Here is a 26,032-nt window from a genome sequence, read left to right as displayed (position 1 = left end):
GTTTATTGTATTGCTAAGTGTGTTACTAAATGTTTTTATTAAAAAAAGAACCTATATCTGACAATTTCAGAATTTATTAAGCTTTCTGGGACTACTAATACTATTCTGTCCTTAGCCCAGAGCCTCTCTAGTTAAATGTTCTACTTTTGTTCATGTCATCTGTTCTCACTGTATTGTATCTATTTTATTTATACCTACATCTGTATTTCTGTAAAATCCTTTATTTTATCTGTGAAGGTGCCATACATATAAAGTTTATTTACTTATTAATATCTCTTCAGCCTCTTCCTTGTTAACCTAGCATAACCTAGCATACAGCATACATTGTATTATACAGAGAAAAGCAACCAGAAGGTCACAAGATTGATGACATTTAGACTTTATTACAATGTGACAAGAGTAGATATAATTTTTCCAGTTTGCTTCATAGTATTGATTTTATCAGCTGCACAGATCAGCAGTGTTCCTCCCTGACAAACATTTCTGGTTTTCATGGCATAGCTGTGATTCACTCATTCAGATGCAATGTTATTTATACCAAACAAAACATAGTAGCTAATTTTTCTGAACAATTAAAAGTTATTTTTCTTAAGCTTAAAATGTATCTAAGGTGAACTCTTGTGTGAAGGCAGGATAAGAATTGCCATTTTTTCCGTCATTGTAGAAAAAGACTGTAGACAAACCTTCCTGTCCCTCTCTATGGTTGATTCACACATATTCTGTTGTATTTCCAAAGACAAAACCAAAGATTTCTTTACGCTTAAAAATAGAAACACAACAGTTGTTTTTCTCCCTTTTTGTCGCGAGTTAAACCCAAACATCCAAACTTTTTTCTTTATACACAATATACATTGTTCTCTCAAATATTTTTCAGAAATCTGTCTAAACCTGTGCGAGAGAGCATTGCCTCTCTGCCAAGATAATTGATCTTCGTCTTGCAGGTGTGGCATATCAAGATGCTGATTAGACGGCATGAGTGCACACTGTGTGCTTTAGACTGGCCACAATAAGAGGACACTTTGAAATGTGCAGATTTGTTTCACTGCAGAGTTTACTGAAAGGTCAGGCGACCACTCAGTAGCTGCCTTTCCATTGCTAATGTGCGCAAAACCTTGTTTGATATTCTGCAAATGTAAAACATCACACACACACACACACATAAAAAACACACACAAACACACACACACACAATTTAGCAAATAAGAAATGCAATTAAAGTCACACGTAAGTTTGTTCATGTGATAAACATTTAAAAAAAACATGCCACACTTTTCTCCTCCTGCTAGTTCCTGTCGTGATTGTTTATGAAATTGGCATGTTTATATTAAGCAAATTTATTTTCTAAATGTCAAATTGCATAGCCAATGGAAGCGCAGCCACTAACACAAATTTAGAACAGTTATGGGTTTCTTATTCTTGAATAATAAAACTGACATATAACGGTGCTGGCATCACGGTTTATATATGATGTCAAGGCTTTAGATAACAACCAGCTCTGAGGGTCAGAGTGAATTAACCTGTAAAGTGTATTATGCATCATAAAATAGAATCTATATCATTTTGTATGTTTTGGTTTGTACTGTAGAATTTGACCTTAACATAGTGATCAGCATAAAACGACTTATCAAAACAGGTTTCATTGAAAATAGAAATGAAACAGTTACAGCTGTCCTTTGTAAAGAAACTACTTTCAAAGTATACCTTCAAAACAAATGAAACAAGAAAAACTTTCATTTTTCACCTGCTGCGACAGGTGAGCAGAAACACGAAAAGTGTTCGAGTCATGATGTTGGTGAATGTCCGTTCTGATGTTGAACACAGAATGGACAAATACTTCTCTGTTTAAAGGTTATTTATCTGTTTTTATATGAGTGTGTGTGGGCGTGGGCGTGTGCACGTGTGTGCGTGTGTGTGTGTGTGGGTGCGTGTGTGCGCGTGTGTGTGTGTGTGTGTGTGCGTTTATTTAAAATACCTTGTGGGAACTATTTTCCTGACATACTACATTGCGGGGACCCAGTGCTCATTGTGGGGAACAAAGCCTGGTCCCCACAAGGGGTCACTTATTAATAATTTCAAAATAAACATTAAGCCTAAAATAATACTACTGCAACAAACTGAATGTCTTATTCTTTGTGTAGGAAATATTTGAGTGTTTTTTGTTGTTAAATCCTGAAACATAGAGTGGCGTCAGGTGCTTTGGCAACCACTCTTCGTGTAGCTAGCCCGATACAGAGAGAGAGAAAGAAGTGGTTTTGAGTTGTATTTTGTTTTTTTCCTTTGCTGTGAATTATAGTATGGAATTAATAATCCCTATAGATATTATTACCTCTAGGTAATAGTACCTATAATCATGGGAATACAAAAAAAATCCCATGGGATTTTTTAGTACATTTCCAAATTTCATTGAGTTAAGGGAATTATTCTAGCATTGTGTACAAAACAATAAGTAATGCAGAGAGTTTATATGTGTAAACCTGATTATGATTAAGTCAGAGCTTCACCAGCTATGAACCTCACTGCACGTCACTGACCCATGGAGGAAAAGCCCGGTCACCAGGGGTTTGCCAACATGCCCCACCTCCAGGCCTGGTTCAAGAGTGGGACCCGCGTCCGGGTGAGGAAACACTGTTTTCAAATGTTTTGCTCGTCATAAGGGGCTTATGCAACCAGCAAAACTAAAAACGAGGACCATGTAAATTAAAATTGTGCTTTTAATACTTATTATCCAAAAAATATATCATTCAGGTTAAAAATTGATGTCTAATTTTGATTTAGTCTTCTTTTTGCTCTTTTTTCTGCTTCTTTACAGTGATAAGACTGATTTCATGGTAAGCAGACTTCACAAACCTCACTGGTTTTTCCAAAATTTCACCACAAAAATCAAAACTTCAGTATTAAAATGCAAGCATAAGGTAAAGAACTTGGGCATCTCGTTTTTTGGAGCCTCATTTAAAGGCAGTAACTAGGACTGCCTTTTACAATTTTGGAAATGTTGAATTAGTTTTATCTCAAGATGCAGGGCTCCTGATTCATTTCTGTCCTCACGTATGAAGTACTTTTAGATCTTCAAATGGTCAGGTCCCTCATTACATTACAAACATGTTTATCCCATGTTCTTCAGCCAGAACCTCTCCAGTTAAATGTTTTATATTAGTTCTTATCAGCTGTTCTTGCGTATTTGGTCGATTTTTTATTTATTTATTTATTTATTTTTTGGTCTAAGTCTATATTTCGGTAAAGCACTTTTAGCTGTAAAAAGTGTAATATAAGGTTTACTTACTCACTTACTAATATCTCTTTAGTCTTTCAATTAGAAAGCAAAGCCTTCACAAAGTATTTTTGGTCAAGTTTCTATTGTGGATATCTTAGTACACTTGAAATAAGACTAAACAAACTTACAAAAAGCTTTTCAGGAAGCTGTAGTAGTTTGTTTCAACTCACTAATACCTTAAAGGGGCAGTATTGTGTGTTTTTCAGACACATAGAGCCATTTTATACCTCAATCCAGTAACTATATTACCTTCAGTTGTTATAAATATGCCATATATGTCAATTATGACGACAAGAAAATTGACTTTGTAACGTCTTGAAATTGGGCTTCTGTCTCTTTAAAAACTCCTGCTCTTTCTGAAACTCCGCCTTCAGGAAGTCATCACAACGTTGCTCCCCTATTAACCCTTTAATAACATTTTTCCCGCGTTTCTCTAGCAGGTAGCTCTTATCATGAGCTCAGTAGACGCCCACTTCCACCAGGTGTTTGCTAATTGAATCTCCTGAAGGAGCTGAGTGGAGGAGTGCTGGTGGAGGTCTGCTCTATGAGGCTGAAGCTCAGCTTGTAGTTTCTGCTTATATTTGAACATGAATGTTAGAATGTTTCAGAAGTGGCGCTCGCTTCACCCAGGCGTTTTGCACAGCTGAGTGGTTGGCATGGAAGATTAGAGGATTTCTCTAACTTGCATGAAAGAATCAAAGCAAAACTCCAGGTATGTTTTTGATGAGGGAAAAACATTCCAACATGATGTAAAGATCAAAAAGGTTGATTTTAGATAATAATATTGCCTCTTAAACATTCTTTAGAAAAACTACTAGTTGCACTGGCAATTTGTTTTGCAAAATCTGCCTGTGGAACTTGTACTTTATTAATATTAAGACATTATTGATTTAAAACAAGCTTTTACATCTTGGAGAGAAGTTGCTTTTGTCATGTGTAGTAAGATATTTGTACTATAACTACACAAAATACTTGTCAAGATTTTGTGTTTTTTCAGTGTTAACTTAACATGCATCACAAATAGTTGCATAATAAAACAACCAGAAGGTCACATGTTGATCAAACTTAGACTTTATTACAATGAGACAACAGTGGTATTTTATTTTCTGGGCTGCCTTATAGTGTTGGTTTTATCAACCATACTGGTCAGCAGTGTCCATCTTTGGCAATGAAGATTTTCTGTTTGGTTTCACTGAGGAGAGAATTGATACATGACAGAGCAGTGATTCCGTCATTCAACTCGGATGTTATTTATAGAAAGAAATAAAACAAAGTAAGTCATTTTTCTGGAGACGTCCTTTTAAATAAACAGCTTTCAATGTCACTTTTGGTTGGGACTAAAGCATTTTTTTCCCCAAAGAATCAGATTAAGCGACTTAAAATTAACATTTGAGTTGTGAGTGTGCAGCAGCTGTGTGTACTCACCGCTGCTCCTTGCACAGGAGACACTCATTGCCATAAGTCTTTCCGTTGCTTCCACACACAGGGCGCACAGTCAATGTGCATGTCCAGATCCTTGGATCAGCACAAACAGCCTGTCAGACATGTGAACAACCCAACATTACATAAAACTTTTCTTAATAATAGTAAGTTTTATTCATACATTTAATTCTGAGATTTATATCACCTTTCTGTTGTCCTCACACTTGTGTGCAGCAACTTTAGAAAAAAAGCAAGTTTGTTTTTATTATCCAACTTACATTTCACATGTTGACCAGCTTTAGATGGATACTTTCAGCTCTGATTATCAGTACGAATCAAGCTGTGAGGCATCTATAATGCATTGAAAAGAGAATTTAGATAATATATGTGTGTTATTATTATAGGACTTCAACTTAATGCAGTGATTAGCATAAACAGTTAAAAATCTCCTTTGTTAAATTTAATAAACTTCTTTGAAAAAATACATTCAAACAAATTACACAAGAAAATAATTAATTTTTTTACCTGCTGCAACACAGATGATCAGGAGCACCAGGAAAAGTCTTCCAGTCATGATGTTGGTTGATAACCGAGTGGACAGATCGGTGGGTCTATATATACAGGTCTACTGTCACTCACCGCCTCTGATTATATGTAGCTGTTTGCTGGGAGTGAGTAACAGTTGATCGCAAAGAGGGAGGAGGTAACACATGTAGAATTAATTGCAGAAGGGAGAACAGCAGATGTTGAAGAGAAGTCAATCAAGAAACTCATGGGGCGATGAGTTTCTTGGAGTCTGTGTCCTTGGGCAAGACGTTTCACCAACCTGATCTGCTGGTGGTGGTCAGAGGTAAACATGGTACCAGTCAGACTACCTCAGCTACAATCCAGTAGATTGCTACCATCAGTATGTGAATGGGTGAATGTAGTGTGAAGTGCTTTGGGGCCCTCTGGAGTTGATAAAACACCAATCAACCACAGGCCATTTACCAATTACCAAAACTATAAATACTTTACAATACCATAAACAAATGGCAACCACAAAGAGACCACAAGGAAGGCAGCAACAGACAAATACCTGCAACAAGTTTATGAGAAGCAAATCCTGAGAAGTCAGCTGAATCACAAGAGCAAGGTCTGGGTAACAGAAATGCAGTGCTGGAAATAAGCTGCCCAAAAATAAAATGTATATCTGTGATTTAAAAACATGGATGGTACTCAGCACTGCATCCCAAATCCAGTATCCACTGGCTGTCCACTAACAGCACAAAGTATCTGGTGAGCATCAGAGCCACCATCCAAGATGAAATATCCAGGCTCTAAGAATACAACAAGAAGATGAAGCACTCAGTGAATGCCTCACACTGTGAAAACTGGAAGAGAAGGAGCAGAAGGAACTATCATAGGAGGAAAAAAACCCTCTTATGGGATGTACTATCAACACAGGAGAAATAGTTGATATGACCAAATCCTACAGATGGCTGGAGAGGGCCGGACTGAAGGGCAGCACAGTGTGAGGATGTAGATTTTGTGTTTCTGTTTCTAGTTAATTTTGCTCGTCGTCTTCCTTCCCTGATTGATCCCTGCTGTTTCCCTTGATTATCTTCCTTTGTATTTAATCCTGCTCCCTGCCAGATCCCAGATGTTAGTCGTGTCTCATTGTCAATAGTGTGTCTTAGTTCCCTAGCCTCTTCGTTCACATGTGCTGCCTGGATTTCTGTCCTCTTGTTCTTTAAAATCATCACTTTCCACTCCAACCTGGATCCAGCCGTATCAATCCTCACCACCATCAAAGCAAAACTCCAGGTATGTTTTTGATGAGGGAAAAACATTCCAACATGATGTAAAGTTCAAAAAGGTTGATTTTAGATAATAATATTGGCTCTTCAATATTCATTTGAAAATCTACTAGTTGCACTGGCAATTTGTTTTGCACAAAAAGTCTATTTTACCAAATATCTGCAAGTGGAGCTTGTACTTTATTAATATTAAGACATTATTGACTTTTACCTTTTAGATCTTGGAGAGAAGTTTCTTGTAACACGGTTTTGTCAAGTGTAGTAAGATATTTGTACTATAACTACACAAAAATACTTGGTCAAATTTTTGTTGTTTCATTGTTGTGAATATAATATGCATCAAATTGTTAAATAATATTAAGAAAAACAACCAGAAGGTCACAGGTTGATCAAACTTAGACTTTATTACAATGAGACAACAGTGGACTTTTATGGGCTGCCTCATAGTGTTGATATTATCAACCATACTGGTCAGCAGTGTCCATTTTTGGCGATCGAGATTTTCTGGTTGGATTCACTGAGGAGAGAATTGTGACATGATAAAGCAGCGATTCAGTCATCAAGCTCAGATGTTATTTATAGAAATAAATAAAACAAAGTCATTTTTTCTGAACATTTAGAAGTCAAAATGTGTCTAAGGTGAAAACTAGTATAAAGGAAAGACAGGAATTCATACTTTCTACTATATTCTCTAACAAATAAAAAACACTCGATGGTTGATTTGCTTTTTTTTCCCTGTATTTTTAAAGAGAAAACTAGAGAGATCCCTTTATGTGAACAGCTTTCAATGTCACATTGGGTGACAACCAGGTTGGGGCTGAAGCATTTTACTTTCCAAAGAATCAGATTAGGTGACTTAAAATTAACATGTGAATTATATATGTGCAGCAGCTGAGTGTACTCACCGCATCTCCTTGCAGAGGAGACACTCATTGCCATAAGTCTGTCCGTTGCTTCCACACACAGGGCGCACAGTCAATGTGCATGAAAAGATCTCTGGATCTGGACATTTAGCCTGTTGGACATATAAAACCCTGCATTGCATAAAATTCTTCTCAAACATAGTAAATTTTATTCATAGAAGAAATAAATATTTGACTCTAAAATTCATATCACCTTTCTTGATCCAGCCTTGCCTGCAGCAACTTTAGGAAAAAAGACGGCAAGTTTACTTTTATAATTCAACTTACATTTAACCATGTTGACTTTAAAGTTAATATAACCAGCTGTAGATGGATCATTTCAGCCGTTAGTATCAGTACGAATCAAGCTGTAATGTGTCTATTATACATTCAAAAAAGAATTTAGATGATTTAATGTGTGTGTTATTATTATAGTACTTAACCATGATGCAGTGATTAGCATAAACAGTTAAAAATATCCTTTGTAAAAAAATTTTTATAAAAAAACAACTTAGAAAAAATACCTACAAAACAAATTAAACAACAAAATATATATATATTTTTTACCTGCTGCAACACAGATGATCAGGAGCCCCAGCACAGCAGGTCTTGCAGTCATGATGTTGGTTGGTGAATAACTCTGAGTGGACAGATCGGTGGGTCTATACATACAGGTCTACTGTCACTCACCGCCTCTGATTATATGTAGCTGTTTGCTAGGAGTGAGCGACACAGGGACTCTCTGATCCACACCTCCAGGGACGTCAGAATATCATTTGTTCTGGATGATGACAAAAAGTTAAGGTAACACATGTAGAAGTAATAACAGAAGGGAGAACAAAGATGGTAAAGAGAACTCAACCTAGAAACTCATGGGGCGACGAAGAAGAAGTTTGGCTTGTAATTGGTGGTTTGACAGTTTGAGCCCCCGTTCTCTCTGCCTTCATCGCTGTGTCCTTGGGCAAGACGTTTCACCAACCTGATCTGCTGGTGGTGGTCAGAGGGAAACATGGTACCAGTCAGACTATCTCAGCTACAATCCAGTAGATTGCTACCATAATAAATATCAAATATGACTTAAGAGAAATTGGACTTCTTCGTCTTGAAATTGGGCTTCTGTCTCTTTAAAAACTCCTGCTCTTTCTGAAACTCCGACTTCAGGAAGTCATCACAACATTGCATTGGAAAAACATTCTAACATGATGTAAAGATCAAAACGGTTTATTTTAGATAATAATATTGCCTCTTCAATATTCATTTGAAAGTCTACTAGTTGCACTGGCAGTTTGTTTTGCACAAAAAGTCTATTTAACCAAAGATCTGCAAGTGGAGCTTGTACTTTATTAATATTAAGACATTATTGATTTAAAACAAGCTTTTATATCTTGGAGAGAAGTTGCTTATAATATAGTTTTGTCAAGTGTATTAAGATATTTGTACTATAACTACACAAAAATACTTGGTTAGATTTTTGTTTTTTCATTGTTGTGAATATAATATGCATCATATTGTTGCATAATATTGAGAAAAACAACCAGAAGGTCACAAGTTGATCAAACTTAGACTTTATTACAATGAGACAACAGTGGACTTTTCTGGGCTGCCTCATAGTGTTGATATTATCAACCATACTGGTCAGCAGTATCCATCTTTGACGATCGAGATTTCCTGTTTGGATCCACTGAGGAGAGAATTGTGACATGATAAAGCAGCGATTCAGTCATCGAGCTCAGATGTTATTTGTAGCAATAAGTAAAACAAAAGCCCTGCAACAGACTGGCGACCTGTCCAGGATGAACCCACCTCTCGCCCGGAACTTAGCTAGAGATTGGCACCAGCAACCCTTACGACCCCATTAGGGACAAGGGTGAATAGAAAATGGATGAATGGATGGAATAAAACAAAGTAAGTCATTTTTTCTGGACATTTAGAAGTCAAAATGTGTCTAAGGTGAAAACTAGTGTAAAGGAAAGACAGGAATTCATACTTTCTACTATATTCTCTAATGAATAAAAAACATTCAATGGTTGATTTGCACTGTTTTTGCTGTATTTTTAAAGTTAAAAACTGGAGAGATCCTTTCGTATAAAAAGATTTCAATGTTGTCACATTGGGTGACTACCGGGTTGGGACTGAAGCATTTTATTTTCCAAAGAATCAGATTAGATGACTTAAAATTAACGCGAGTCGTTGAGGGTCTAGGAGGTGTGTGTACTCACCGTATCTCGTTGCAGAGGAAACACTCATTGCCATAACTATATCCGTCGCTTCCACACACAGGATGCACATTCGATTTGCATTTCCAAGTCACCGGATCACCACAAGAAGCCTGTTGGACACATGAAAAATGCAACACTACTTAAATTTCTGCTCTAACATATTTTTTATTAAAACATGAGACAAATATTTAATTCTAAAGTTCATATCACCTTTCTCGCTGATCCAGCCATGCCTGCAGCAATTTTTGGAAAGAAACAAAGGGGATCAATTTTAATAATCCAACTTACGTTTAACCGTTTTGACTTCACAGTTGATATAACCAGCTTTAGATGAATACTTTCATCCCTGAATATCAGTACAAATCAAGCTGTATGGTGTCTGTTATGCATTCAAATAGAAATTTAGATAATATAACGTGTGTTATTGTCATAGGACTTCACCATAATGCAGTGATTAGCATAAACAGTTAAAAATCTCCTTTGTAAAAAAATTTTACAATAAAAAAAACTTAGAAAAAATACCTACAAAACAAATTAAACAAGAAAATATATATATATTTTTTTTTACCTGCTGCAACACAGATGATCAGGAGCCCCAGCACAGCAGGTCTTGCAGTCATGATGTTGGTTGGTGAATAACTCTGAGTGGACAGATCGGTGGGTCTATATATACAGGTCTACTGTCACTCACCGCCTCTGATTATATGTAGCTGTTTGCTAGGAGTGAGCGACACAGGGACTCTCTGATCCACACCTCCAGGGACGTCAGAATATCATTTGGTCTGGATGATGACAAAAAGTTAAGGTAACACATGTAGAAGTAATAACAGAAGGGAGAACAAAGATGGTAAAGAGAACTCAACCTAGAAACTCATGGGGCGATGAAGAAGGAAGGAGTTTGGCTTGTAATTGGTGGTTTGACGGTTTGAGCCCCCGTTCTCTCTGCCTTCATCGCTGTGTCCTTGGGCAAGACGTTTCACCAACCTGATCTGCTGGTGGTGGTCAGAGGTAAACATGGTACCAGTCAGACTATCTCAGCTACAATCCAGTAGATTGCTACCATAATAAATATCAAATATGACTTAAGAGAAATTGGACTTCTGTCTCTTTAAAAACTCCTGTTCTTTCTGAAACTCCGCCTTCAGGAAGTCATCACAACGTTGCTCCCCTATTAACCCTTTCATAACATTTTTCCCGTGTTTCTCTAGCAGGTAGCTCTTATCATGAGCTCAGTAGACGCCCACTTCCACCAGGTGTTTGTTAATTGAATCTCCTGAAGGAGCTGAGTGGAGGAGTGCTGGTGGAGGTCTGCTCTATGAGGCTGAAGCTCAGCTTGTAGTTTCTGCTTATATTTGAACATGAATGTTAGAATGTTTCAGAAGTGGCGCTCGCTTCACCCAGGCGTTTTGCACAGCTGAGTGGTTGGCATGGAAGATTAGAGGATTTCTCTAACTTGCATGAAAGAATCAAAGCAAAACTCCAGGTATGTTTTTGATGAGGGAAAAACATTCCAACATGATGTAAAGATCAAAACGGTTGATTTTAGATAATAATATTGCCTCTTCAATATTCATTTGAAAATCTACTAGTTGCACTGGCAATTTGTTTTGCAAAATCTGCCTGTGGAACTTGTACTTTATTAATATTAAGACATTATTGATTTAAAACAAGCTTTTACATCTTGGAGAGAAGTTGCTTTTGTCATGTGTAGTAAGATATTTGTACTATAACTACACAGACATTTTTGGTAATATTTTGTGTTGTTTCAGTGTTGTGAATATAATATCCATCACAAATTGTTAAATAATATTAAGAAAAACAACCAGAAGGTCACAGGTTGATCAAACTTAGACTTTATTACAATGAGACAACAGTGGACTTTTCTGGGCTGCCTTCTAGTGTTGATTTTATCAACCATACTGGTCAGCAGGGTCCATCTTTGGCGATCACGATGTACTTCTTGGATTTACTGAGGAGAGAATTGTGACACGACGTAGCAGCGATTCAGTCATCGAGCTCAGATGGTATTTATAGCAACAAATATAGAAAGTAAGTAATTTTTTTTGTAAAATCAAAAGTCAAAATGTGTCTAAAGAGATAACTTATGTCAAGGAAAGACAAGAATCCATATTATTTCCTTTATTCACTAAAACAATAAACACATTCAATGGTTGATTTGCACTTTTTTTGCTGTATTTTTAAAGAGAAAAACTGGAGAGATCGTTTTGTATTAACAGATTTCATTGTTGTCACATTGGGTGACTAGCAGGTTGGGACTGAAGCATTTTATTTTCCAAAGAATCAGATTAGATGACTTAAAGTAATCGCGTGAATCGTTGAGTGTGGAGGAGCTGAGTGTACTCATGGTAAAGCCTTGCAGAGGAGACACTCATTGGCATAAGTGACTCCATTGCTGCCACACACCATGCGCATCTTTGTTTTGCAACCCCAAATCCCTGCATCAGCACATTTAGGCTGTTGGATATATAGAAGCCCAACATTACATGAAATTTTGCTCAATCAAAAGTTTTATTCAAATATGAGATAAATATTTAATTCTAAAGTTAACATCACCGTTCTTAGGAATGGAGCCAGTCCTTCAGCAACTTTAGGAAACAAGAAAGGAAGTTTGTTTTTATAATCCAACTTACATTTAACCATGTTGACTTCACAGTTGATATAACCAGCTGTAGATTAATGCTTTCAGCCGTTAGTATTAGTCCGAATCCAACTGTAAGGTGTCTATTATGCATTCAAAAAAGAATTTAAATAATTGAATGTGTATTTTTATCATGAAACTTCAGCATAATGCAGTGATTAGCATAAACAGTTAAAATAGCCTTTGTAAAAAATAAAATAAAATAAAAAAACAACCTTGAAAAGATACCTTCATAGCAATTAAACAATAATTATTTTTTTTACCTGCTGCAACACAGATGATCAGGAGCCCCAGCACAGCAGGTCTTGCAGTCATGATGTTGGTTGGTGAATAACTCTGAGTGGACAGATCGGTGGGTCTATATATACAGGTCTACTGTCACTCACCTCCTCTGATTATATGTAGCTGTTTGCTAGGAGTGAGCGACACAGGGACTCTCTGATCCACACCTCCAGGGACGTCAGAATATCATTTGTTCTGGATGATGACAAAAAGTTAAGGTAACACATGTAGAAGTAATAACAGAAGGGAGAACAAAGATGGTAAAGAGAATTCAACCTAGAAACTCATGGGGCGATGAAGAAGAAGTTTGGCTTGTAATTGGTGGTTTGACGGTTTGAGCCCCCGTTCTCTCTGCCTTCATCGCTGTGTCCTTGGGCAAGACGTTTCACCAACCTGATCTGCTGGTGGTGGTCAGAGGTAAACATGGTACCAGTCAGACTATCTCAGCTACAATCCAGTAGATTGCTACAATAATATATATCAAAAATGACTTAAGAGAAATTGGGCTTCTGTCTCTTTAAGAACTCCGGTTCTTTCTGAAACTCCGCCTTCAGGAAGTCATCACCACGTTGCTCCCCTATTAACCCTTTCATAACATTTTTCCCGTGTTTCTCTAGCAGGTAGCTCTTATGATGAGCTCAGTAGACGCCCACTTCCACCAGGTGTTTGTTAATTGAATCTCCTGAAGGAGCTGAGTGGAGGAGTGCTGGTGGAGGTCTGCTCTATGAGGCTGAAGCTCAGCTTGTAGTTTCTGCTTATATTTGAACATGAATGTTAGAATGTTTCAGAAGTGGCGCTCGCTTCACCCAGGCGTTTTGCACAGCTGAGTGGTTGGCATGGAAGATTAGAGGATTTCTCTAACTTGCATGAAAGAATCAAAGCAAAACTCCAGGTATGTTTTTGATGAGGGAAAAACATTCCAACATGATGTAAAGATCAAAACGGTTGATTTTAGATAATAATATTGCCTCTTCAATATTCATTTGAAAATCTACTAGTTGCACTGGCAGTTTTTCTTTTTTTTTTTAAGTCTTAGGAATAAGAAAAAAAATCTGCCTGTGGAACTTGTACTTTATTAATATTAAGACTATTGATTTAAAACAAGCTTTTACATCTTGGAGAGAATTTTCTTGTAACACAGTTTTGTCAAGTGTATTAAGATATTTGTACTATAACTACACAAAAATACTTGGTAAAATTTTTGTTTTTTCAGTGTTGTGAATATAATATCCATCATATTGTTAAATAATATTGAGAAAAACAACCAGAAGGTCACAGGTTGATCAAACATAGACTTTATTACAATGAGACAACAGTGAATTTCATTTTTCTGGAATGTCTTATAGTGTTGAACTTATCAACAATACTGGTCAGCAGGTTCCCTGATTGATGACAGAGAGGTGTTTCTTGGTTTTGCTGAGGAGAGAATTGTGACATGACATAGCAGTGATTCATTCATTCAGCTGATATTTATTAATGGAAACAAATAAAACAAATTAAGTCTTTTTTTACTGGATAATTAGAAGTTAAAACGTGTCTAAGGTGAAAACTATTGTAAAGGAAAGACAAGAATCTCTATTATTTGCTTTATTGTCTAAAAAAGTAAAAGCATTCAATGGTTGATTTGCACTTTTTTGCTGTATTTTTATTTATTTTTTTAAGAGAAAAACTGGAGAGATCGTTTTGTATAAACAGATTTCAAAGTTGTCACATTGGGTGACTACCAGGTTGGGACTGAAGCATTTTATTTTCTAAAGAATCAGATTAGATGACTTAAAATTAATAAATGAATTGTTGAGTGTGGAACAGCTGAGTGTTCTCACCGTATCTCGTTGCAAAGGAAACACTCATTGGCATAAGTGACTCCATTGTTGCCACACACAGGGTTCACATTGGATGTGCAATCCCAAATCTTATCGTCAAAACATTCAGCCTGTCGGACACACAAAACATGCAACACTACTTAAATTTCTGCTCCAACACAATAAGTTTTATTCAAACATGAGATAAATATTTGACTCTAAAATTCACATCACCTTTCTTGATCCAGCCTTGCCTGCAGCAACATTAGAAAAAAGAAAGCAAGTTTACTTTTATAATCCAACTTACATTTAACCATGTTGACTTTAAAGTTGATATAACCAGCTGTAGATGAATACTTTCAGCCGTTAGTATCAGTACGAATCAAGCTGTAATGTGTCTATTATGCATTCAAAAAAGAATTTAGATGATTTAATGTGTGTGTTATTATTATAGCACTTAACCATGATGCAGTGATTAGCATAAACAGTTAAAAATATCCTTTGTAAAAAAAAAAAATTAAATAAAAAAACAACTTAGAAAAAATACCTACAAAACAAATTAAACAAGAAAATATATATATATATTTTTTTTTACCTGCTGCAACACAGATGATCAGGAGCCCCAGCACAGCAGGTCTTGCAGTCATGATGTTGGTTGGTGAATAACTCTGAGTGGACAGATCGGTGGGTCTATATATACAGGTCTACTGTCACTCACCGCCTCTGATTATATGTAGCTGTTTGCTAGGAGTGAGCGACACAGGGACTCTCTGATCCACACCTCCAGGGACGTCAGAATATCATTTGTTCTGGATGATGACAAAAAGTTAAGGTAACACATGTAGAAGTAATAACAGAAGGGAGAACAAAGATGGTAAAGAGAACTCAACCTAGAAACTCATGGGGCGATGAAGAAGAAGTTTGGCTTGTAATTGGTGGTTTGACGGTTCTGCCTTCATCGCTGTGTCCTTGGGCAAGACGTTTCACCAACCTGATCTGCTGGTGGTGGTCAGAGGTAAACATGGTACCAGTCAGACTATCTCAGCTACAATCCAGTAGATTGCTACAATAATATATATCAAAAATGACTTAAGAGAAATTGGACTTCTGTCTCTTTAAAAACTCCGGTTCTTTCTGAAACTCCGCCTTCAGGAAGTCATCACAACGTTGCTCCCCTATTAACCCTTTCATAACATTTTCCCCGTGTTTCTCTAGCAGGTAGCTCTTATCATGAGCTCAGTAGACGCCCACTTCCACCAGGTGTTTGCTAATTGAATCTCCTGAAGGAGCTGAGTGGAGGAGTGCTGGTGGAGGTCTGCTCTATGAGGCTGAAGCTCAGCTTGTAGTTTCTGCTTATATTTGAACATGAATGTTAGAATGTTTCAGAAGTGGCACTCGCTTCACCCAGGCGTTTTGCACAGCTGAGTGGTTGGCATGGAAGATTAGAGGATTTCTCTAACTTGCATGAAAGAATCAAAGCAAAACTCCAGGTATGTTTTTGATGAGGGAAAAACATTCCAACATGATGTAAAGATCAAAACGGTTTATTTTAGATAATAATATTGCCTCTTCAGTATTCATTTGAAAGTCTACTAGTTGCACTGGCAGTTTGTTTTGCACAAAAAGTCTATTTAACCAAAGATCTGCAAGTGGAGCTTGTACTTTATCAATATTAAGACATTATTGTTTTAAAACAAGCTTTTACATCTTGGAGAGAAGTTTCTTGTAACACAGTTTTGTCAGAGTTTGTGTTTTTTCGTTGTCGTCAACAGTGTTGGCATAGTTACTTTGAAAAAGTAACTTTAATTGGACTACTGATTACTCCTTGAAAAAGTAACTTAGTTATATTACTGACTACTTTTTTTGGAAAGTAACTAAGTTACACTAAAAGTAACTTTTTAGTTACTTTCAGCAGCTGCTAACAACAACACTCCGCCTCCAAAATCACATTGAGCTTTGCCAATTCTTAATTGTAAGTTATTTTATAATGGTAACATCAACAATGTGTCTCCACTGATAAGGTTGAACTGAAGAGGAGATTGTAGAAAAAACAGTACAAAAAAAATAAAAAACCTGAGTAATTTGTGTGGTCCACTGTTGTCTGGAAAACTCTAAGAAGGATTTTAAAGCCCCCCCTCCACCCCACCCCACCTCCAGGTTCTGTGTTACGGCCCTGCGTTTGATGTCGCAGCGCACAGATCTCCTCCTGCAGCTCCACAGCTCAGATGGCTGCACAGATTTGTGACACTTATCTTAATATTAATAACTAGAATAGCGTTAAATTGCCATTATAATCATTGCCAACTCCGGACACGTTTATTCGTGGCTGTTTTCACGTTTATTGCGCTGTTCATATTAGTCTCGATGTTTGCAGTTTTCTGGAGCGCAACGAGAAACTCGATGTCATTCAGAAGTAATATATTAACTTGACATTAACAAAGACACAGCGGGACGGATCATCCGGGAAATGATGGCCAGAGAGAGACTGATTAAAACTACCTTAATGACGGACAAATTCTGGGATTTATTATGAGTCTCTGCTTATTTCCAAACCCAAATGAGCAACTTCACGTTCAAAAACGAGCCCAAAAAAGGCGCAACCCGCCACTCATTAAATCTGCAAGCGACTTTAAAAAAATGAAGCCCAAAGCCGTTTATAATAATCGGACTTGGCGACAGAAACTCAAAATAATTCCAGTTTTTCCACCAACAAAATGCGCATCTCCCTCCATTGTTTACATTTCTGTCGCATAGAGACGTCGGTCACTCGACAAGACGAGTAGAGGAAATACGATGAAATAACAAAAGAAGATAGTAACGCACCGTGATTTTGATAAGTAACTGTCTGACTACTGGATTTGAAATAGCAACGCGTTAGATTACTCGTTACTGAAAAAAGTGGTCCGACGTCAGTAACGCGTTACAAATTAACGCGTTACTGACATCACTGGTCGTCAACTTAACATGCATCACAAATAGTTGCATAATAAAACAATCAGAAGGTCACAGTTTGATCAAACTTAGACTTTATTACAATGAGACAACAGTGGACTTTTCTGGGCTGCCTTACAGTGTTGATTTTATCAACCATACTGGTCAGCAGTGTCCATTTTTGGCGATCGAGATTTCCTGTTTGGATTCACTGAGGAGAGAATTGTGACATGATAAAGCAGCGATTCAGTCATCGAGCTCAGATGTTATTTGTAGCAATAAATAAAACAAAGTAAGTCATTTTTTCTGAACAATTAGAAGTCAAAATGTGTCTAAGGTGAAAACTAGTGTAAAGGAAAAACAGGAATTCATACTTTCTACTATATTCTGTAACAAATAATGGTATAACTCAATGGTTGATTTGCACTTTTTTTGCTGTATTTTTGAAGAGAAAAACTGGAGAGATCCTTTCGTATAAAAAGATTTCAATGTTGTCACATTGGGTGACTAGCAGGTTGGGACTGAAGCATTTTATTTTCCAAAGAATCAGATTAGGTGACTTAAAATTAACACGTGAATCGTTGAGGGTCTAGGAGCTGTGTGTACTCACCTCATCTTCATGCAGAGGAGACACTCATTGCTATATGTGACTCCATCACTGCCGCACACAGGGAGCCAAATCTTTGCGCATCCGAAGGTCTTTGCAGTAGGACAATTAGGCTTTCTGACCTGTGAAAAACACATTACATTAAATTCTGCTGAATCATATTTAGTTTTATTTCATACATTTAATAACCTTTAATCCCACCTCATCCTTTTTCTTAGACCTCCTGCGTGCAGCACCTTCAAAATAACGACAGCAAATGTCTCTTATAATCCAACTTGCATTTAACAACGTTGACTTCAAAGTTGATATAACCAGCTGTAGATGAATACTTTCAGCCCTGAGTATCAGTACGACTCAAGCTGTAAGGTGTCTGTTATGCATTCAAAAAAGAATGTTGATAATTTTGGATGTTTTTTTTTTTTTTCACTGCAAAATTTGACCATAATGTAGTGATGAGCATAAACAGTTAAAAATATCTTTTATAAAAAAAAATCAAATAAAATTTGAAAAAAAAGCCTGCAAAACAAATTAAACAAGGAAATACTTAATTTCTTTTACCTGCTGCGATACAGATGATCAGAAGCCACAGCACAATAAGTCTTCCATTCATGGTGGATAACTCCGAATACGCAGATATGCGGGCGTATTTATACAGGTCTTCTATCAGTCACCGCCTCTTGATTATATGTAGCTGTTTGCTAGAAGTGAGCGACACAGTGACTCGCTGACCCACACCGAAAGAATCTTTTTTAGCAGGACATCAGACTTGTTATTCGGTCTGGACGATGACAAAATGAGAGATGGTAATCCATGTACACACTAAAAAGTGTACTTGGGCTTTTGTTCATCTTATGGACTTTTTTTTACATTAATCTCACTTTATTTGTTTGGTCAGGGATGACAACCTGCTCTTTGGTGTTGAATTGACTTAAAAGTTGCACATTTTAACTTAAAGGAATTTTTTACTTTGGCTTTACTTGAAACAATTAAGTTCAATGCCGCGTTCCTATCCAAAATGTGACGTCATGACGCAAGCTTCATGACAATCTTGTGTCAATTGGGGTGTTGTAGTGTAGGGCACAACCCATATATGAAGGCCTCTGTCCTTCATGTGGCTGCAGGTTCGATTCCCAGCATGATGACCTTTGCCACATGTATTGCCCCTCTTTCGTTACCCACTTTCCTGCCTAACTACTCTCAAATAAAGGCAACCACAGCCAATGAACCCTTTTTAGTTTTTTAAAAATTATCCTTTCTTAGTTTGCTTCTTTATCTGAAATAAACTACATGACTTGAGTAAGACTGACTTAAATTTGTCAAGTTAAACCAAATTAATAAATTAAGTTGGATAAATGTAATTGAATTATTGTTACTAATTGAAGCAATTCAATTAAGTTGTTTCAACTATTTTCTTTTTTTCAGTGTAGAAGTAATAGCAGAAGGGAGAACAGCAGATGTTAGGGAACTCAACCAAGAAAGTTACTTTAATATGGATTAAAAGTCCATTAAAAGTGCCAACTTTGCATTAAAGTGTTATTATTTACAAAATGAAAGTGTCATTATTTACTGATTGATACTTCATGACAATTGTTGGTATGTTCCTAACAGGTGTTATGTCATGTTTATGACAGTATCGTGTCAGTCTTATGCACACCCTGCCAAATTAAGTGTTACCCACATTTTTCAGGAGTGCATTGCCAATATACTATCACAGAATTGTACAAATTGTCAAATTCAAAGTTTACAGACAACATGCTTATGAAAATTAGCACAATAAAACAATAGGTACACTTTAGAGCACATATGTCAGAGTCAAGGCCCGCGGGCCACATCCGGCCCGCGAGAAGATTTTTTACGGCCCCTGGGATGATCTTGATTTATTATTAGAACCGGCCCGCAGACCTCAGCAAGCCGGCACCCCGTCTGAAAAAAAATATCTTCCTTATTTGAACTGTAAGTAGTTCTTTAAATGTTCTGTGAGATGATGTACTTACCCATGTATCCATAACAATCGGAACTTTCAATATCCACCAAGTTATTGCCGAAATATACCGTCTAATAAACGAGTGCCCCCCGGATTAATTACACTCTCTGCAGCTGCAGCTGCGAAGTTACCGTATTAACCCGATACTTGCTGGAAAGTGCAACATCTCCCCTTTCAGAAACCGTTGGAATTTTTCCACTTAGCGCTACGTGTGGCGGAATTACGGTACTGCAAATTTAGATAGATTTTTGCACTTTATTTTATTGTATTTCAGTCCAATTATATTTTAAAAATATTTCAGTTGTGTCTGTTGAAAATTAAAGATTACTGACAGAGCCATAAGAAAATATTGCTTTATTTATCTGATCATATTGGAATATATTTGTTAGGTTTTCAGTAGGTTCAATTAGGTTCACTAGACTATATGCGTCATTTAAAAAAATTTCAATGAACATTCGATCAGTCCGGCCCTCGGCTTGTAGCTAATTTTTTTATTTGGCCCTCCGTCCATTTGACTTTGACACCCCTGCTTTAGAGGAAATGTGAAAAGTATTTCACCAAGGACCGAGTATTGTTTTAATTTAGTATCACAGTTTTACTCCAGACAAACTGAGATTTCTCCTTCCTAAGAACAGTTAGGCTAGCATAACTGACTCACTGCTCACTTTTTCAACAATTTCTTTAAATTAAAACTTTTTCCTCACTTGTTAAATATGAAACCCTTGAACCTTGTTATCTATGGCGGTCAAAGGGCTGAATAACCGCTAAATATTGCATCCTTTTTTCAGACTGCGCATGTGTGGCGCATGATTAGTCAAGCAATGTCTAATCCTGTAATATATATTCATCCACTCCATATATATCAATGCAGCTGCCTCGCACTTTGTCCTTCTCTCGCACTTCCCGCTACTTAGGAGTAGGTGTCAGGTTACACTGTGTTGCATTCAATGTTGTCGGAAAAAAGAGATTCATGCTTTAAATGTCAGTTTTGCCATCACTGTTTCTTGAATTCCTAGTCGCCAGCTGGGGTGGCAACAGGGGTGGCAAGGCTCTCAGTTGGGGTGGCAACGGCCAAACCCAGCAGATCTGCCCCTGTTTGAAAGAGAGCAGAAGCTTTGAGTACAACCGTTACAAGTTTTGAGAAGAAAGAAATGAAATCCCGCTCTATATCTGAAAATGTTACCACGGACATTAAAAGTTTTGAGAACAACACTTTTCAGACTGAAAATGTGTGAAAATGTCCCCCCACTGAAGGATTTCTCCAACATGTATGACAGAATCAAAGCAACACGCCAGGTCTGTTTTTGATGAGGGAATAACATCATTCTTTGAGCTTTTGATGTAAAGCTCAAAAAAGTAGATTTTACATAATAATCCTGCTCCGTTAATATTAATTTTAAAAAGTACAAGTTCCACTGGCAGTTCCTTTCACTTAAAACACGGAAAAAATGTTTCATGTGTTAAAAAAAAAATATGCCCATGGAATATTAAGAAATTATTGACAAGTTCCTATATCTTGGAGAGAAGTTGCTTATAACTTAGTTTTGTTTTATTTAAAATGTACTATGATATTTGCACTATAATACAAAAATACTTGTTAAAATTTTGTGGTTTTGCAGTGTGGTGAACACTAATGAAACCACAATTTATACACAAATAGTTGTATAATATTGAGAAAAGCAACCAGAAGATCACAGGTTGATGAAACTTTGACTTTATTACAATGCGACAACAGTGGATGTCATTTTTCTGGGCTGCCTCATGGTGTTGATTTTATCAACCACACAGGTCAGCAGGGTCCCTCTTTGGTGATCCAGATGTCCCTTTTGGTTTCACTGAGGAGAGAATTGTGACACGATAAAGCAGCGATTCAGTCATTCAGCTCAGATGTTATTTATCACAACAAATAAAACAGATTAAGTCATTTTTCGGGACGATTAGAAGTTAAAATGTGTCTAAGGTGAAAACTTGTGTCAAGGAAGGACAGGAATGCCTTTAAAATAAAAAAATAAAAAAACAACTCAATGTTTGATTTGCATCTACCAGGTTGGGACTAAAGCATTTTATTTTCCTTAGAATCAGGTTAGGGGACTTAAAATTAACGTGTGAATTGTGAGTGTGGAGCAGCTGTGTGTACTCACAATATCTCCTGGCAGAGGAGACACTCATTGCTATAAGTGACTCCATTGCTGCCGCACACTGGGTCCAAAATCTTTGTGCATTTCCCGATCTTTCCATCAGGACAAGAAGGCTGTCGGACATATGAACCACCCACATTTTGTAAAATTCTGTTCAAACATAGTAAGTTTTATTCATACAAGAATGAATGTTTAATTCTAAAATTCACATCACCTTTCTTGTGGATCCAGACTTGTTTGTAGCATCTTTAGAGAAAAAAAAAACAGTGTCTATTTTCATAATCCAAATTACATTTAACCATGTGGACTTCAGAGCATACTCTCAGTCCTCAGTATCAGTATGAATCAAGCTGTAAGGTGTCTATTATGCATTCAGAAGAGAATTTAGATAATTTAATGTGTGTATTATTACTATAGGAATTCACCTTAATGCAGTGATTAGCATAAACAGTCAATAATCTCCTTTGTAAAAATAAATAAAAGCTACTTTGAAAAAATGCCTTCAAAACAAATTAAATTAGAAAATACTTAATGTTTTCACCTGCTGCAACACAGATGATCAGAAGTCCCAGCACAAGTCTTCCAGTCATGATGTTCGTTGATGAATAACTCAGAATAAGCAGATATGCGGGCGTGTATATACAGGTTTACTATCAGTCACCGCCTCTGATTATAGTTGGCTGTTTGTTAGGTGTGAGCGACACAGCGACTCAAACCTCCAGGATGTACAGCAGGGACATCAGAACGTAATTTGTAACTATATCTTGGAAAAGCACAGACAAATGGCAACCACGAAGAGCCCACAAGGAAAGCAGCAAATACCTGCAGCGAATAAGGCAAATTTTGCAAAGTCAGCTGAATTGCAAGAGCAAGGTCTGGGTAACAGTTATGCCTGTCGGTATTAAGTTGCCCGAAGAATGAAATTTAGACCTGTGATGTTAAAAAATAAATGGTACTCATCACTACACACCAAATCCAATATCCACAGGCTGTCCACTAACAGCACAGGAGGCAGATGTCTGGTGAACATCAGAATCTCCATCCAAGATTAAATATCCAAGAATACATGAAACACTCAGTGAATGCCTCACACAGTGAAAACTGGAAGAGAAGGAGCTGAAGGAACCATCATAGGAAGAAAAACCCCCTTATGGGATGTACCATCAACACATAGGAGAAATAGTTGATATGACCAAATCCTACAAATGGCTGGAGAGGGCCGGACTGAAGAACAGCACAGAAGCACTAACCATGGCAGCACAGAAGCAGGCCTTGAGCACCAGAGTAATACAGGCCCCAGATCTACCATACCAGTTAAGAACATCTGTGCAGAATATGAGCTGGAAACCATTGGGTAAAAGGGAGCATCCTTCCCTCAGGTAGTGGAGAAAGACTGAGCTAAAATCCTGTGGCAACGGTACTAGGAGTCAATGGGTTGCCAGTTTGGTCACCGCTTTGTCCACCACCGTCAATGTGTCCATGTTCAAGACACCCCATCTACCTCACCATGGCAACACTGCCTCACACTATGTGGCCATCCCTTTGATGGCACATTAAACTGGAGATATACCAGTGAGTTAGAGAAGAGCATGTGGTACTTGAGGGGTCTTTGGGGAAGTGGATACATCCAGATACCTGGAGAAATCCCAGTCCAGAAGTCCCAGGAACAGCTAAGAACCCTCAGTCTTCTATAAGGACCCTTTAGTAGAGGACCAGAGATACAGATACATCTGGAAAGTATTCTCTGCACTTCACCTTTCCCACATTTTGTCATGTTACAACCTTGTTTTAATTGAAGTACCAAATAAGTCTCTTTTATTATTATTATTATTATTATTATTATTATTATTATTATTATTATTATTATTATTATTATTATTATTATTTACTTTGAACTTTTTCTTTGGTTTTGTCACATGCTTTGCAGTATCTTTATGTCAGTGCAAGATATGGTGGCCATTTTATGAGGTAGCCAGAACAGCTGTCAATCTCCCACACACACACACACACGCACACACCCATGTAAACACAGTTAAGGAACTTGTAAAGAGAGAAGTATTTGTCCAGTCTGAGTTATTCATCCACCAACATCATGGCTGGGAGACTTGTACTGGGGCTTTTGCTCATCTGTGTCGCAGCAGGTAAAAAAAGAAAAATTAAGCATTTTCTTGGTTAATATGCTTTTTTTTTTTTTTTAAATGTTCTTTGCTACGTTGTTTCGTAGCAAAGAACAGTTGTAACAAGTTTTGTTGTTGGCAATGAGTCCTGCTGTGATAAAGGTTGCTTTATGCTGTTCACTATCTTAAGGTCAAATGCTACAGTGCAAACAAAAACAGATACAAAATTATCTAGATTTCCCTTAAGAATGCGTAATAGACACTTTACTGGCACTCGGGGCTGAAAGTAGTTAGTCATCTAAAACCTTAAAGTTATATGAACTCTGACATCAACACTTAAATTTATGTTGGATTATACAAAAAGCCACTTGCTTTCTTTCTTTTTTTATCTAAAGATGCTGCAGACAAGTCTGGACTTATGAGAAAGGTGAAATGAATTTCAGAATTAATCTTTTAATTTAATTTAAGTAGAAAACTCTCTATAATTGAGCAGAATTTAATGTGTTGCTTTTATGTCTGTCAGCCTTCTTGTCCTGCTCTGGAGAAAATCATGGCGTGCCCCATGAACTTTGCCCCTGTGTGCGGCAGCGATGGAAACACTTATGCCAATGAGTGTCTCCTCTGCGTCCAGAGACGGTGAGTACACACAGCTGCTCCACACCCGTGGGATTCACAGATTCATTTTGGGTCAACTTAGCAGAGTTTTTTTGGGGAAAATAAAATGCTTTAGTCGCCACCTGGTGGTGAACTAATGTGACGTTAAAAGCTTTCCATGCAAAAACATCTCTCCAGTTTTCTTTGCAGGACAGTTTTAGCTATTTTATGTCTATTTTCAAATACAGTAAGTTTAAGTGTGAATCAACCATTGAACAGCAACGGGAAGGTTTTTTTTTATAGTGGTTTTGAAAAATAAGGGCGGGGGTATCCTTCCTTGACACATTACACTCATTTTTAGATTAGGAAAAATAACTCCAAATCTCAGATGAAAGAGTGAATCACTGCTGTGTCATGTGTTACAAATCTTTCCTCAGAAAAAGCAAGATGGACATCTTGATCGTGAAGGAGCAAGGCTGCTGACCTGTACGGCTGATAAAGTCAACGCGGGAAAATCACACCCACTGCTGTCATTTTGCAATAAAGTATCAGAATTTGTGAGCTTCTTGTTGTTTTCCTCAAAACTGTGCAACACTGCAGCTGTACACAAGGTTCACAAGGAAGGCTAAAGAGATACTAGAGAGAAATTAAACAGAAACCGGATGGAAAAACACATCTTCATTACAAAAGCATTTATAGTTGTTTAAACATTTTGTCATCGTTTGTTGGATTTTGTGAAATGCCAACACAAAGCAGCACATTATTGTGAAGCAGACAGAAAATGATACAACGCTTTCAAAATGTTACTACACATAAAAATCTAAGATATGTGGCGTGTATTTGTGCATTCAGACCAGATTTGTTGATTATTTGATTAACTGAACCAGCCTCCCACTGGTTTTACTCTAGGACTGATCGGTATTTAACTCTGTCGTCCCATCAATTCTGACCAGCTCCTCTTTTGCTCCTGAAGAAAAGCATCCCACGGCATGATGCTGCCGCCACCATGTTTTAAGAAGAGTTGCTGTTTTCAGGGTACCAGGAAGTGACAAATAACTGTTTTACACACAGCCCTTACATTGCATTGTAGTTTCATTTGTTCAGACGATCTTTTTCCTCGTTTGTTGTTAAAAACTGGAAACAGGAATTACTGAGATTCGATCCCTGCACACCAATTGAACAGGCCTTTCTTTGCTATCATGTCTGTCAATTTAGATGGATGTAGTAGTGCTATGCTCTTTCAATTTTCAGAAGACGCACTGAACAGATCACACACGGATGTTCGAAGCTTTGGTTATTGTATGA

General features: G+C 37.2%; 7 protein-coding genes across 11 annotated transcripts; 1 reads left to right on the top strand and 6 right to left on the bottom strand.

Moving 5' to 3' along the window:
- Positions 1–4,326: 4,326 nt before the first annotated feature.
- On the bottom strand, positions 4,327–5,323 carry LOC122829788 (serine protease inhibitor Kazal-type 1-like). Its single transcript, XM_044114634.1, has 4 exons — positions 5,219–5,323; positions 4,899–4,930; positions 4,697–4,806; positions 4,327–4,463 (listed from the first exon to the last, which is right to left on the bottom strand). The coding sequence occupies exons 1-4, from the start codon at positions 5,265–5,267 to the stop codon at positions 4,418–4,420; spliced, it is 237 nt and encodes a 78-aa protein (XP_043970569.1). The 5' UTR covers positions 5,268–5,323; the 3' UTR covers positions 4,327–4,417.
- A 1,554-nt stretch (positions 5,324–6,877) lies between these two features.
- LOC122829789 (serine protease inhibitor Kazal-type 1-like) lies at positions 6,878–8,055 on the bottom strand. 2 transcript variants are annotated; one of them, XM_044114635.1, is made up of 4 exons: positions 7,962–8,055; positions 7,609–7,637; positions 7,398–7,507; positions 6,878–7,009 (listed from the first exon to the last, which is right to left on the bottom strand). In XM_044114635.1, exons 1-4 carry the CDS (start codon positions 8,011–8,013, stop codon positions 6,964–6,966), a joined length of 237 nt encoding a protein of 78 aa, XP_043970570.1. In that variant the 5' UTR covers positions 8,014–8,055; the 3' UTR covers positions 6,878–6,963. The 2 variants fall into 2 exon arrangements, with proteins under 2 accessions (XP_043970570.1, XP_043970571.1); XM_044114636.1 differs by having other exon boundaries at positions 7,609–7,628.
- Positions 8,056–8,943: 888 nt separating this feature from the next.
- LOC122829791 (probable pancreatic secretory proteinase inhibitor) lies at positions 8,944–11,148 on the bottom strand. 2 transcript variants are annotated; one of them, XR_006370426.1, is made up of 5 exons: positions 10,477–11,148; positions 10,182–10,395; positions 9,824–9,846; positions 9,614–9,723; positions 8,944–9,075 (listed from the first exon to the last, which is right to left on the bottom strand). XR_006370426.1 is itself a non-coding variant. In XM_044114638.1 (4 exons), exons 1-4 carry the CDS (start codon positions 10,231–10,233, stop codon positions 9,030–9,032), a joined length of 231 nt encoding a protein of 76 aa, XP_043970573.1. In that variant the 5' UTR covers positions 10,234–10,395; the 3' UTR covers positions 8,944–9,029. The 2 variants fall into 2 exon arrangements, 1 of the variants encoding a protein (XP_043970573.1); XM_044114638.1 differs by lacking the exon at positions 10,477–11,148.
- A 302-nt stretch (positions 11,149–11,450) lies between these two features.
- LOC122829787 (serine protease inhibitor Kazal-type 1-like) lies at positions 11,451–15,295 on the bottom strand. Of its 3 annotated transcripts, none has more exons than XM_044114631.1 (4): positions 14,952–15,295; positions 12,188–12,219; positions 11,979–12,088; positions 11,451–11,582 (listed from the first exon to the last, which is right to left on the bottom strand). In XM_044114631.1, exons 1-4 carry the CDS (start codon positions 15,001–15,003, stop codon positions 11,537–11,539), a joined length of 240 nt encoding a protein of 79 aa, XP_043970566.1. In that variant the 5' UTR covers positions 15,004–15,295; the 3' UTR covers positions 11,451–11,536. The 3 variants fall into 3 exon arrangements, with proteins under 3 accessions (XP_043970566.1, XP_043970565.1, XP_043970568.1); XM_044114630.1 differs by lacking the exon at positions 14,952–15,295 and adding an exon at positions 12,536–13,050; XM_044114633.1 differs by lacking the exons at positions 11,451–11,582; positions 11,979–12,088; positions 12,188–12,219 and adding exons at positions 13,834–13,970; positions 14,378–14,487; positions 14,591–14,610 and having other exon boundaries at positions 14,952–15,268.
- Positions 15,296–17,359: 2,064 nt separating this feature from the next.
- LOC122829785 (serine protease inhibitor Kazal-type 1-like) lies at positions 17,360–18,527 on the bottom strand. The gene is made up of 4 exons (XM_044114628.1): positions 18,453–18,527; positions 18,096–18,130; positions 17,898–18,016; positions 17,360–17,498 (listed from the first exon to the last, which is right to left on the bottom strand). The coding sequence occupies exons 1-4, from the start codon at positions 18,502–18,504 to the stop codon at positions 17,453–17,455; spliced, it is 252 nt and encodes an 83-aa protein (XP_043970563.1). The 5' UTR covers positions 18,505–18,527; the 3' UTR covers positions 17,360–17,452.
- A 3,049-nt stretch (positions 18,528–21,576) lies between these two features.
- On the bottom strand, positions 21,577–22,679 carry LOC122829790 (serine protease inhibitor Kazal-type 1-like). The gene is made up of 4 exons (XM_044114637.1): positions 22,558–22,679; positions 22,231–22,262; positions 22,020–22,129; positions 21,577–21,713 (listed from the first exon to the last, which is right to left on the bottom strand). The coding sequence occupies exons 1-4, from the start codon at positions 22,604–22,606 to the stop codon at positions 21,668–21,670; spliced, it is 237 nt and encodes a 78-aa protein (XP_043970572.1). The 5' UTR covers positions 22,607–22,679; the 3' UTR covers positions 21,577–21,667.
- A 1,379-nt stretch (positions 22,680–24,058) lies between these two features.
- On the top strand, positions 24,059–25,288 carry spink4 (serine peptidase inhibitor, Kazal type 4). Its single transcript, XM_044114629.1, has 4 exons — positions 24,059–24,157; positions 24,529–24,560; positions 24,657–24,769; positions 25,165–25,288. Exons 1-4 carry the CDS (start codon positions 24,109–24,111, stop codon positions 25,208–25,210), a joined length of 240 nt encoding a protein of 79 aa, XP_043970564.1. The 5' UTR covers positions 24,059–24,108; the 3' UTR covers positions 25,211–25,288.
- The last annotated feature ends 744 nt before the right edge of the window (positions 25,289–26,032 follow it).

This window comes from Gambusia affinis, linkage group LG04 (genome assembly GCF_019740435.1).
Source record: "Gambusia affinis linkage group LG04, SWU_Gaff_1.0, whole genome shotgun sequence".
Classification (NCBI taxonomy): Eukaryota; Metazoa; Chordata; class Actinopteri; order Cyprinodontiformes; family Poeciliidae; genus Gambusia; species Gambusia affinis.
Note: the sequence above shows the minus strand (reverse complement) of the source record. Positions and strands in the feature narration are given on the sequence as shown.